This window comes from Bolinopsis microptera, chromosome 6 (assembly GCF_026151205.1).
Source record: "Bolinopsis microptera isolate Bmic1 chromosome 6, MBARI_Bmic_1.0, whole genome shotgun sequence".
In the NCBI taxonomy this organism is placed as follows: domain Eukaryota; kingdom Metazoa; phylum Ctenophora; class Tentaculata; order Lobata; family Bolinopsidae; genus Bolinopsis; species Bolinopsis microptera.
In genome coordinates, this window is record NC_087077.1 from 6,991,359 (window position 1) to 7,004,298 (window position 12,940).

At 39.9% G+C, this 12,940-nt stretch overlaps 2 protein-coding genes and 2 long non-coding RNA genes across 4 annotated transcripts in view; all 4 read right to left on the reverse strand.

The window, feature by feature from the left end:
- LOC134816726 (arginine and glutamate-rich protein 1-A-like) overlaps positions 1-12,940 on the reverse strand; it is a 1,122,901-nt gene that overhangs the window by 779,777 nt on the left and 330,184 nt on the right. The window lies entirely within an intron of this gene.
- LOC134817211 (uncharacterized) lies at positions 596-4,406 on the reverse strand. The gene is made up of 2 exons (XR_010160485.1): positions 4,258-4,406; positions 596-1,032 (listed from the first exon to the last, which is right to left on the reverse strand). It is a non-coding gene; the product is annotated as an uncharacterized LOC134817211 (long non-coding RNA).
- Positions 4,834-5,965, reverse strand: LOC134817278 (uncharacterized). Its single transcript, XR_010160509.1, has 3 exons — positions 5,641-5,965; positions 5,281-5,454; positions 4,834-4,990 (listed from the first exon to the last, which is right to left on the reverse strand). It is a non-coding gene; the product is annotated as an uncharacterized LOC134817278 (long non-coding RNA).
- Positions 10,958-12,424, reverse strand: LOC134817353 (uncharacterized). The gene has a single exon (XM_063826489.1). The coding sequence runs from the start codon at positions 12,422-12,424 to the stop codon at positions 10,958-10,960; it is 1,467 nt and encodes a 488-aa protein (XP_063682559.1).

Sequence of the window (12,940 nt, forward strand, 5' to 3'; positions counted from 1 at the left end):
TAATGTCTGATGGTTGGATATGCTTTAAACTTTTCGGACACTTTCCTTGTAAGTCTATGAGTAAGCTTACCAATTTTTGTTGCAATCAGAGGTCGGGAAGGATACTTAATATCTATTTGTTTGAAGAAAATTGTGCTGGCCGAAATTAGCGCTAAAAAACCATCCTACAGTCGGCACGCGCGGCTCACTGTCGATGGCGCACTACCTACATATACACAGCCTTCCGAATGTAGGTACGGATTTCAGAAAACCGAAAATACATTTTCGGCTCTTAATGATCAAGTTAGCATGAAACATGAACAATAGTGGTTTCCAGAAAAACTTTAAACTTTGAAAATTTTTGAAAGGGAGGCTTCACATAGCCATGTGCCTACGCGTACTGCGTGACGCGCTTGTTTCACAAGTAGGATAGGCACATACAGATCAGCACACATAAGATGGTACGTGTGCGCGCGCGCAGTGCTGACAATTGCGTCGTACTTAACTCCGTGTGCACGTACATCGTGTGCGATTATTTATACTTATTGAAGGCTATAAATGCCTCTTGTTTATTTTAATTTGGTATTGTTCACTTTTAGACGATAAAATACAGGAATTGCGGTATAATAATACGAATAATTAAGATTGTACGATCAAAATACATCACGAAACAGTATCAACTACCTCGCTACTTATCAACTTATACTATGTACTATGCGACAAAGATACACAAAGCAATATTTATATACTTATAGAATAAACGAAACACAGTATTCAGTATTTACTAGTACTACCCCGCTACTAGTAGTAGTACTACAACTTAATGCGACAAAGGTCAAAGATATTGTATAAAATATAACTAAATAAACAATACGGTGCCCATGCCTGAGCTTTATAAAACTGGAAACACTTCTCAGATTAATTATTTTGCTTCTCAAAAACAATTACAAACTAACAATTTTCGACGTTAAACAGCTACATTAAACATTAACATTACACTTCACAATCCGAAAGAAAGGGGCTCGTCGCTGCAGGCCTGACTTTGACTTGATCCTGAAAAAGTACATGTCATTTAGGTACCGCGACAATTGTGAATTGACCCCTCGACAATTGACCCCCTATGTAATTACACTGGGGTCAATTGTCGCGAAATCTAGGGTTTAGTACGACAATTGGCCCCCCGAAAATTGACCCACCGACAATTGACCCCCTACCTATGTAATTAAACTAGGGTCAATTGTCGCGAAATCTAGGACTTAGTACGACAATTGACCCCCATGTAATTACACTGGGTCAATTAATCGGGTTAGGGTCATGGTCAGGGTCAGAGTCAGTGGTCAGGGTCAGGGTCAGGGTCAGGGTCAGGGTCAGGGTCAGGGTTAGGCCTAGGGTTAGGGTTAGGGTCCTGGGTCAGGGTCAGGGTCAGGGTCAGGGTCAGGGTCAGGGTCAGGGTCAGGGTCAGGGTCAGGGTCAGGGTCAAGGTCAGGGTCCTGGATCAGGGTCAGGGTCAGGGTCAGGGTCAGGGTCAGGGTCAGGGTCAGGGTCAGGGTCAGGGTCAGGGTCAGGGTCAGGGTCAGGGTCAGGGTCAGGGTTAATTGTATCAAATTATATTGTCGGGGGGTTAATTGTCGGGGGGTAAATTGTCGCCCACCCGTCATTTAATGTAATTACATAATACAATATAATACATAATTTGGTTATGTAGACAGCATGAGAGTAGGCCTGGCCATCTCGAAGTGATAATAATACATAATACAATGTAAATGTTGCTGTTACAAAATGTATAGCTAACATAAGCGAGCGTTCATGTATGACGTCAGCGACCGAGGGAAAAGGGTATTTGGAAATGCTGACGGTTGCTGACAGGAGGGGGAGGTATGAGCCTTGTTAACGTCAACAAAAATACGTGAATTCAAATCAATTTTATTAGCAATAAAACGTCACTAATTTCCTTAAAATTAGTACTCTAACTGAACTCTGGTGACCAACTGCTTAAATCAGTCACACACTAATTTTCCCTGCCTCATGCCTACTACTGGAAACTGTATCTCCAGACAAGTGTCAGACGTTACTATGCATTGGTTGCTCTTCAAAAAGGTTAGCAAAAAGATAAAGAGTGCGACCCTGATAAACTTTTGGGAGAGATTCATCGACGACATATTTGGAGTGTGGATGGGGACAGCGGGACAATTTACAATGTTTGTCGAATTGTTGAACAAACTGGCTAAATCAAACTGGCAGAACCATATAGAATCAAGGTTATCTTTTTAGACCTTACCTTGAGCTTGGACTCAGAAAATCAGATCTGGTACAAGCTATTTAGAAAGGAAACAGATGCTAGGAACTACTTGAGATCAGATACATATGTAGTTTCCAACCCCACCATGTGTAGAGGACCTGGGCGAACTAAAGGAGGATCTTGCCAGATGCGGACACAACAACAACGGTGACAAACTAGAAGAAATCGAGCCGAAAGCAATACAGAGGTCTATTGAGAACCCAGGAAATCCAACCAGAGACACTGAGGATAAGACACAACAGAGCCTCGTATTTTCCGTACAACACTCTTGATAACATTAGTCTTACAAAGTTGGTTAAGAACTTAATCTGGTCATTAAGCTACTAGGTTAATGTTATGTGGGGATGTACGGATAGTATTTGCCACTAGGAAACACCCTTCAATCGGTAATACACTAGAAAAGAATCGACAACTGGGACAACTGGAAACCCTTGATGTAGGACAATTACAGAGGTGTAATGGACCTAGCTGCAAAATTTGCCCCGTCCTCTTTGACAAGGACTCAAAAGATCATGGGGGGGGGGGGGGGGGGGCCAATGACTACCAATAGAGACTTTTGGGGACTAATGGGGACTAAAAATCATGGGGACTAGAGGTCAACTCGTTGACGTAATTCACCATTTGTCCCCATAAGTCCCCAGAATTTTTGACAGTTATTTATGGTTTTCAAGTTAGTTTAATAACGATACGATCGAGATGTTTTGTCCAAGATAAGAGTAGGATAAATCTAAATGGGGACTAATGGAGACTTTTGGGGACTAAAAATCATCTAAATGGGGACTAATGGAGACTTTTGGGGACTAAAAATCATGGGGACTCTGGGTAAAATCGTTGACGTAATTCCCCAAGTCCCCAAAAGTAGTCATTGGCCCCCCCCCCCCCCCCCGATCATGGTCAACAACATAGAACTGGTGCTAGACGGAACTCTAAAATGCAAGGACAAGCATGTTATCTACCTTATTGGTCATAATTATCACGGACATTACTTTCACACTGAAGACCTCAGCGTGAATTATTATGTCCGTGAAAATAATGTCTGTGGTATTAAGGTCCGTGAATAATAAAGTCCGATAATTATTTCCATTAATTTTAGTGTGCGTCCCACATAGGCGTAGATATGTCTGTAGCCGATTACTATATTAGCTAATTAGTATACTAGGACAAATATAATCACTCCTCAGTCACATTCTAGAGTTCAGAAAAAGAGTAAAAAACTGAATATTATAAACTGGAGTTATTTCAATTTTAAAGAAGACATTTTGGCTAGTATCCCGAACCGAGATATTATATGTGCAATTTTTTTCATGGAAGCCTTTTTACTTAGTATCCACTACAGGCACGTAGCCAGGATTTTTCTTTGGGGGGCCCTTTGCGAGCGGAGCGAGCCGACCCGTTCAATCCAGCTGCACAACAAAATTTGTTGTTTTCTTGATTTTTTATGTATGGTGTAAAACAGTGTAGAGAAGTGTACGATCGAAGAATATTTCCAGATTTAAACATGTAACAATTGTTGTTTAAATGCTACCTGAAGCTGTTCAAATGAAATTGAACTGGGAGAATCGAGAAGATTACAAGTCACAGCTACGTACAACAATCAGGGTCAGGAATGAAAAGGGATACGTAGATAGAGTTCCTTATAATCCCTGACTACGACAGGGAGCTGAAGGCAGATCTGGGAGGGTCTGGGCACAATATTATATTGCTATTATATTATCATCTGCACACTTATACTTTAACTTAGCTTAAACTAATTACAACACTACAAATCCATTACATTTATTGAGGATATGAGTATGACGTAGTTATGTCGATACGTTATTCAACTATTTATTTCTATTAGAATCTGTCTTCACTAAGTCTATTTAGAGACAATCAGAAATTTGAATCATTTATCAAGACATTATACTTATACATCACAAAACCTCCGACTTGATTTACAACTTAACTTCACAAACACTAATCATATAATACAAACTTACTCTGTCGGTTATCATACTATAATTCAAGGCAACATTAGCGTCCGTGAATTGATCTCTGCAGGAGCCCTCCCTTACTAAAACTTGTGTCTTCATCTGCCGTATTACTTGGGAATATCGCCGGTCTCAGCTTCAAACATAAAGGTATGATATTCAATAGATGCCGCTCTGCAAACTTCACCTGAAAAGGGATAAGTAGATAGAGCTCCTTATAATCCCTGACTACGACAGGGAGCTGAAGGCAGATCTGGGAGGGTCTGGGCACAATATTATATTGCTATATTATCATCTGCACACTTATTCTTAGTTTTAAACTAATTACAACACTACAAATCCATTACATTTATTGAGGATATGAGTATGACGTAGTTATGTCGATACGTTATTCAACTATTTATTTCTATTAGAATCTGTCTTCACTAAGTCTATTTAGAGACAATCAGAAATTTGAATCATTTATCAAGACATTATACTTATACATCACAAAACCTCCGACTTGATTTACAACTTAACTTCACAAACACTAATCATATAATACAAACTTACTCTGTCGGTTATCATACTATAATTTAAGGCAACATTAGCGTCCGTGAATTGATCTCTGCAGGAGCCCTCCCTTACTAAAACTTGTGTCTTCATCTGCCGTATTACTTGGGAATATCGCCGGTCTCAGCTTCAAACATAAAGGTATGATATTTAATAGACGCCGCTCTGCAAACGTCACCTTATCACCTACCTGAAACAGATTTTAAGATAAGCAACTAAATAAAGATTCGTTGAGATTCTGAGTTTCTGCCCTGACGGCTAACCAAATAAAATTTGGTTTAAGATATTTACCTTCTTTCAGATTTCTTTTTTAGACTGAACTAAACTTTAAACGATAACCTCTGAATGATCTGAACAACTAACTTTAAGGACATCGATCCTAAGAAATGGCCGTTTTTAAAAGCATTAAAAAATTTCAAAGGGTCTACACAATGTCAATAACGCGCGGCCGGCTGGCGCTAGATATTGTAAAAGGCTTACGATTTTTTCCTTTATTCATCAGAAAGTCAATGTGGCAGACATAAAGAGCTAAAACTCTGTCAAAGCTTCTAGATCAATCTTTCGATACTGTTTAGGCGGGAACTACAGGAGGTGCTATTTTCAGGTCCGTCTAGATCTCTGATAGGAAAAGTTAGTGGATCACTGGATCCGTCCCTGAAGTGAAACAAATGTTACTATCTTGCAAATGTTAACCATTTTATTTCGATTAGAATCGAATTTAACATACTTAAACTTGATATGATGTAATAATGAGGTACGTGTAAAAATCAAGGGTATCCCTCGAGCCAGTTCAGCTTGTGTAGTATAACAAAATAAATAGGGAAAAATAAGGGAGAGTACCTGGTGCCATGCTGTGTCAACAGAAGCGCTGAGGATAAATTCAGTGAGCATTAGTTGGAAAGGATTGTCATCAGTTACTGTGTGAGTTAGTGTTGTGGTGGACGAAAGGATAAGCCGCTGATCAGGGATATAGGCCCCTCCTCACGAACTCTCTGCTGTGTTGGCGCAACGAGTGAGACTTTGGGGTGGTCAAAAGATGTGATGGTCCCGTCAAGTCTTGGCGAAACTCAACATAGGTCAGATAGGTAGAAAACAATGCCATTGGAAAACTCTATCCAATGCAATAGTCACATTATAGTCATTTCTAGAAGAAGAAAAAAACCTGGTTAATGTTGTTTAATGTGAGAGAATAAGATAAAAGAGTCGACCAATTTTTGTCAGTGTAAATATTGTCAAACAGCGGGCTCCAAAATCGTCTAGGGGGAAAGAGCCCTGAATATCAGCTATCTGCCTTAGTACCTTGGCTCTAAAGTCTAAATTATGCAGCGATGACGACATAAAAAGTCGCTGTATCATGGCAAATCTTGCTTTGTCAGAACTAAAAGAAGGTTTAGGAGCAAAGTAAATATCAGACTTAAGATATGAAAGCACAGAAAGACTGAGTCAAATGTACAATTGTAGCTGCTGTCAGCTATTCTGCATCAAATAAAATATTAAGGGGCCATCTACTTAGGACGTCCAGCAAAAAGGGAGGGGGAGGTGGTTTTGGAATTTCGGACAAATCCGGACAGTGATAGGGAGTGGTTTCTGAAAATCCGGACGTCCGGAAATTTTGGCAGAATTAACGAAAAAGTCGCATTTATTTCAACTCTTTGACACTAATTACTCAGTAAGTTTAGATCCCTGTATTTTGAACGAGAAGTCGTTTCCCAGAGCAGCTCATGAGAGCTGAGACACAACTCGCATATTCTGCTACTGCCTTAAAACTTATTCCATTGGATGGCTACCTACTTAAGTACCTTAATGTAACTGTGCTAAACTTGTTCGACACTAAATGTATTATTGTCTATTCTAAGTGACTACACATTTTATTAACAATGAATTTGAGTTGTATTGGTTTTATTTGTACTCTTTAAAGTAGCTGGAAATCCGGACGTCCGGGGGAGGGGGTTTGAAAATTCGGACACACCCGGACAGGGGGAGGGGGTGCTCCCCGAGGGTGGTCTGAAAATCTGCAATTTTGACGGACGTCCCAAGTAGATGGCCCCTAAAGTCTAAACAAAAGTTCTCAAAACGTACACAACGAGAGAGTGTCGACCTACATGTCAATGAAACAGACTGTTTCACTGTTTGAGACAACACGTGTGTTTGCGCGCAATTCTGGAATAATCCGAGAGATGAACTGTAGCGAGTGTAACTTTAGTGTGCAGATGAGTGTGTACTTCGATGTATACTATTTCTGCACGTACAGGATCCTTTGTAAGGGGTCATTCACATATTTAGTTATCACTCACTTTGCTAACCAATACAGCAATACTGGGGTAGGTTCACTGATAGTGTTTCTCAGAGATATAGATGGCTGTAAATTATGCTAATAAATATATAAAAATAAATATGGTCAAATGTGAAATGTTAAACAATGAGATGATTTAAGAGAAGCAAATATTAGTGGACTGAAATTATAATCTGATAAAGTGCAGCTGTGAACTCAAATGTATAAAACAAACTCACAATTCGGATCGAACAGTTTAAAATGAAACACAATAAGACAGAGTAATTGGTAAAATGTTAAACAATAAGCTGTTTTAAGACAAGAAAATATTAGTCGACTGAAATTATGATCTGATAAAGTGCAATGTGAACTCAAATGTATAAAACAACAGATCGAACAGTATACAATAGTACATTTAACAAATGTACTATTGCAAATGACAAAAGTGTAATAAGGTAACTGGTAACAAGTCTGCTGGTTATTCAAAATTTAACATTAAAATATGTCCCGGCCCTTTGAATCATCCACCGAATGATCAACTGAATGATTGCAACAGACAAAGAAACAAGCAAAATTTGTTAAATGGAGTGCATGATCAAAGAAGGTATATTAGCTCCCTACAAAAATCTAATCCAATGAGAAAATAAATCTAAAGTCCAATTGCAAATGACAAAAGTGTGGTAAGGTAACTGCAGGTAACAAGTCTGCTGGTTATTGAGAATTTAACATTAAAATATGTCCCGGCCCTTTGAATCATCCGCCGAATGATCAACTGAATGATTGAAACAAACAAAGGAACAAGCAAAATTTGTTAAATGGAGTGCATGATCAAAGAAGGTATATTAGCTCCCTACAAAAATCTAATCCAATGAAAAAATAAATCCAAAGTCCAATTGCAAATGACAAAAGTGTAGCAAGGTAACTGCAGGTAACAAGTCTGCTGGTTATTGAGAATTTAACATTAAAATATGTCCCGGCCCTTTGAATCATCCGCCGAATGATCAACCGAATGATTGCAACAGACAAAGAAACAAGCAAAATTTGTTAAATGGAGTGCATGATCAAAGAAGGTATATTAGCTCCCTACAAAAATCTAATCCAATGAGAAAATAAATCTAAAGTCCAATTGCAAATGACAAAAGTGTAGCAAGGTAACTGGTAACAAGTCTGCTGGTTATTCAAAATTTAACATTAAAATATGTCCCGGCCCTTTGAATCATCCGCCGAATGATCAACTGAATGATTGCAACAAACAAAGGAACAAGCAAAATTTGTTAAATGGAGTGCATGATCAAAGAAGGTATATTAGCTCCCTACAAAAATCTAATCCAATGAGAAAATAAATCTAAAGTCCAATTGCAAATGACAAAAGTGTAGCAAGGTAACTGGTAACAAGTCTGCTGGTTATTGAGAATTTAACATTAAAATATGTCCCGGCCCTTTGAATCATCCGCCGAATGATCAACTGAATGATTGCAACAAACAAAGGAACAAGCAAAATTTGTTAAATGGAGTGCATGATCAAAGAAGGTATATTAGCTCTCTACAAAAATCAAATCCAATGAGAAAATATTGTTTTCCGATATTACAATCACAATCCACGGACATGACTAAAAATGACTGACACGTCCCGCGCGGCATCAGAAATATGGGAGGAAATCTGGCACCACGATTTGTGGTGCCAGTTTGTGGCCATGGATAGAGCCCTCTTTGCCGCCTCCGGCGGTCGCGCGCTACTGCAAGCGAGAGGGCTCTGGTTAGAGCAAAAGGGAGGCCTAGGCTTTCAGAAATTGCACTACAAAGGGGAACCCTCGAGTCCAAAATCGTATAGGGGTAGGTGCAGACTTCGAAAACCGAAAAAATATTTTCGGCTCATAATGATCAGGGTTGCATGAGCATGAAACATGAATTGACCAGTGATTAGTTGCTGATGTGATTCATAGATTGATACATTTCACATGAAAACTGTGTACATCTTAACTCTAAATTTTGAACATGATCTTTAAAATTCTCCGTTCGATTCGTGGATCACATTAGGGACGAGAACTTTTGCTAATCGGGATGGATCTCGTATCAAGGGACGTGAGACTTGCGTGTCGGAGGCATTGAGGACATTAGTATCTCATTATATCAACATGCCTGCCTATCCTGCTTAGGTCGATCCAGATGAACTCTGGAACGAGTTTCGCGGCAGTGCTTTCCTCCATTTATCTCTAGCACTTATGAGCAAACGTAACTTATCAGGATCCAATCCAGTATCTTGTTGTAGGATGTCCGGAAAGGTCTCATGAGGTCGTTCTCGATACTAATGGCCATTATACGATGGTTTCCAGAAAAGGAGTTGCTGAGCAGATTGGACATTGGTCCTGTGTTAACAGGTAAAGATTTCGTTCAAAACGAAGTCTACGTCTTTTTACGGTATCTGTCACCGGTGGAATATTTCCGTAAAGAACGGATTTAGGTGTGTGTGATTTCCACCATATGCCAAAGACCCTTTGTAGCATTCTTGTATAGACACTGTCTAGTGCTCTAGTGTCAGCCTTCTTAAGAGTTCACGTTTCTGTGCCATACAGGAGAACAGGTGCTACGCAGCTGCAGTGGCGCACTGTTGCCTATTGGCGCCCCCCTGAAAAAGTGCCCCCTCTGTTGGCGCCCCCTCCCTTTTTGGCGCACCTCCTTAAAACTGGACAAATTATATGATTTTAGAGGATACGCCAGTAAAATCTCTAAAAAATCGTGTTTCTAGAGCAAAACGAGCAGTTTTAGTACTGTAGTTAAGTTTTTCCAAATTGTCCCACATTCAAGTGACGATTTGGCGCCCCCCTAAGATGGCAGCCCCCCACACAGTAGGATCGGTAGGGCCCTTCAATACGCCACTGCTGGCGCGGTTCTAAAAATCTTGGTCTTGATCTTCCTAGATTGCGTCTCTGTTAGATGAAACTATGTAAGATCCTAACTATCGAACATGCCTACCTTCTCTAAATTCATCTCTGATGGAACAGTTGCTTGAATTTGGAAAGGTCTTAACATCTTGGCACACCTGTGCATTTTAAGTTGTTGTGCCACTATAATCTATAAGTTTAAATTATTATTATTATTATAAAGGGTCTCAATAAGAGGTCTCGACTGCCTAGGCGTCAGACCTTGGCAGTCGGTAGTTTTCCTCTGGCCCGGGATCAGCTGACCCTAGGGACCAGAGGATAAAGGTGTAGAAACTATATGTATCTACAAAACTTTCAAGGTTGTTTTTACAAGAGACAGGGCTTGCTGCGCAAGGGAAGAAAAGCGGGAGAAACACTCACAAATTATACAAATAAATATTATAAAACATAGCAAAAAGAAATTCAAACAATCCTACACTACTACAAATGTTTATTACATACTACAATGTGATACATGATAATTATATGCTGTATAGACAAGAAACAGGGCTTGCAGGGCAAGAGATGGATCAAAGGGACTAGTCACAGAGTGTAATATACAGTGATTCAGCAAGAACCCATTGCTAAATCTGGCACACAAAATACCACAATCAATACAAAAATATACAATATTATATCAAACAATATGTTTATACAAGAATCAGGGCTTGCAGAGCAAGAGAAGAAAAATAAGAGAAAACTACCATCAACTGTATATACCGTAGTCCATCAGATAGGTAATCATTACTAATACACAAATCAGCAGGGCTAACAACAATATAAAATCCATAATAAATACTCAATCTACCCAATATACGAGTTAAAAATTGTATAAACAAGAGACAGGGCTTGCATAGCAAGGGAAGAAAAATAAGAGGACCAGGTAAAAAGTGTTTATTAGAGTACCCAGTGAAAATTAAACTAAAAAAAAGAGTATTTACAGTGTATTATACACTCAAATATATTATATGTCTAAGACCATCCTGAGAATCCTGGCTGATCCAAGCAGAGCTGTCTTCTGGAGATTAGAGATGCTCAGATTGCAGTGGACTGCGTCGAGGTGTTTACGAAAGTTTATGGTGATAGTTCCTAATGCGCCTATCACCACAGGGACGATTGTGACCTTTCGTAAATTCCAGTTCTTCTTAATTTCTCTTTTCAGGTCTTGATATTTCAGAATCTTTTCTTGTTCTCTATCCAAGATCCGGGTATCTCCTGGGACTGCAACGTCAATGATGGTTGCTGCGTTGGTTACCTTGTCTACCAGGAGGAGATCCGGTCTACAGTGTTCGATAACGTGGTCCGACTGGACATGGAAGTCCCACAATATCTTGACTTGTCCGTTCTCCAGCACCTTCTCTGCCCGGTGTTCGTACCACCTTTTACTGCGTGGGAAGCCGTATTCCTTGCACAGACTCCAGTGCAATGCGGCAGCTACTTTGTCATGCCGACACTTATATTCTGTCTGTGAAAGTTTTGGGCACCCATTCAGTATGTGGTCTATTGTCTCGTAATGATTTCTGCAGAGTCTGCAGAGGGGAGAAGAGCCAGGTGTTTTGTCAATCCTGTGCTTCACGTAATTAGTCCTAAGTGCTTGGTCTTGGGCTGCTATCAACAATCCTTCTGTCTCCTTCTTCAAATCTTGTTGGGTGAGCCAGTTCCAAGAGGTTAACGGGTCTGCTGTACCCATCATCTGCCTTGGGAACTGTCCGTGCATCACTTTAGCAGTCCATTTCTCCTTGCGGATTTCCTCGCGTTGTGTTCGGTCAATATCTTTCTCTATCTCTTCACCCAAGAGTATCTTGTCTTTGACAAAGTAGTCCTTCAGAGCAATCAGTTCTGGGTCTCTACTTCTCACCACATAAGTAGTGAGTGCATTCTCCTCTCTCTTAACGACTTCCTCTATACTATGTAGCCCACGGCCACCCAGTTGACGGCTGACGTATAACCGATCAACATCTCCTTGGGGGTGGTGAGCTCCATGTATCCTCATCAGTTTCCGGGTCTTGACATCTAAGGCTTTGGTCTCCCCAGCATTCCATGAGAGAATTCCAGCTCCATATCTTATCACAGGTACAGCCCAGGTGTTAATCGCTTGTATACTATTCCTGCCATGAAGCTGGGATTTCAAAACCTTTTTAACTCTTCTGATATAATCTTTTGTAACCAGTGCTTTCATCTCTTTGTGTAGTATATCATTAGCTTCTAGTATTCCGAGATACTTATAGCCGTCGTCCTCCAACTCATGGATCTGTTCACCTGTGGGTAGGGAGATGCCTTCAAAAACGGCTCTTGCTCCCTTCTTCACCTTCACCACGGCACATTTCTCTAGCCCAAATTCCATTTTTATGTCACTGCTGAACTCTGCTGTGGTATTAACCAGTGTGTGCATTTCGTCTTCACTCTCGGCATACAACTTGAGGTCGTCCATATATAGCCTATGCGACACTTTCGGTTGACCTCCTCTCTCCAGAGAGTATCCTATGTCATGCTTATTCAAAAGAATGGACAGGGGTATAAGACTAATGATAAAGTGGATAGGTGAGACTGAGTCTCCTTGGAATAGACCTCTATTAATTTTAATTCTCCCAAGGGAAACTTTACCAAGCATCAGGTTAACATACGATTGTTTGAAGGAGGCTTCAAACAGGTCTATGATGCATGAAGAGATGCCACACATGGTCAAACATGGTCAAACAATTATTATTATTATTATTATTATCTCAGCAGTAAGTCCAGAGAAAAAATCGAATCGTTAGTGTTTGAACTACACTTTAAGAAAATATTTTCTGATCCATTTCTAGATAAGGTCAATGATCTGGTATTAGTACCAGCATATTCATTCTTCATTCTTCAGTAGAATTTTGCTATTGTACAATGTATAAGCTTAGTATTCCTATCACTACCTGATGTAAGGCTTTTAAAGATATTGATGCCATGTTAAAGA

What these genes read in the sequence shown, in the direction of transcription:
- LOC134817353 (XM_063826489.1), bottom strand. Translation starts at nt 12,424, where the DNA reads ATGGACGACCTCAAGTTGTATGCCGAGAGTGAAGACGAAATGCACACA.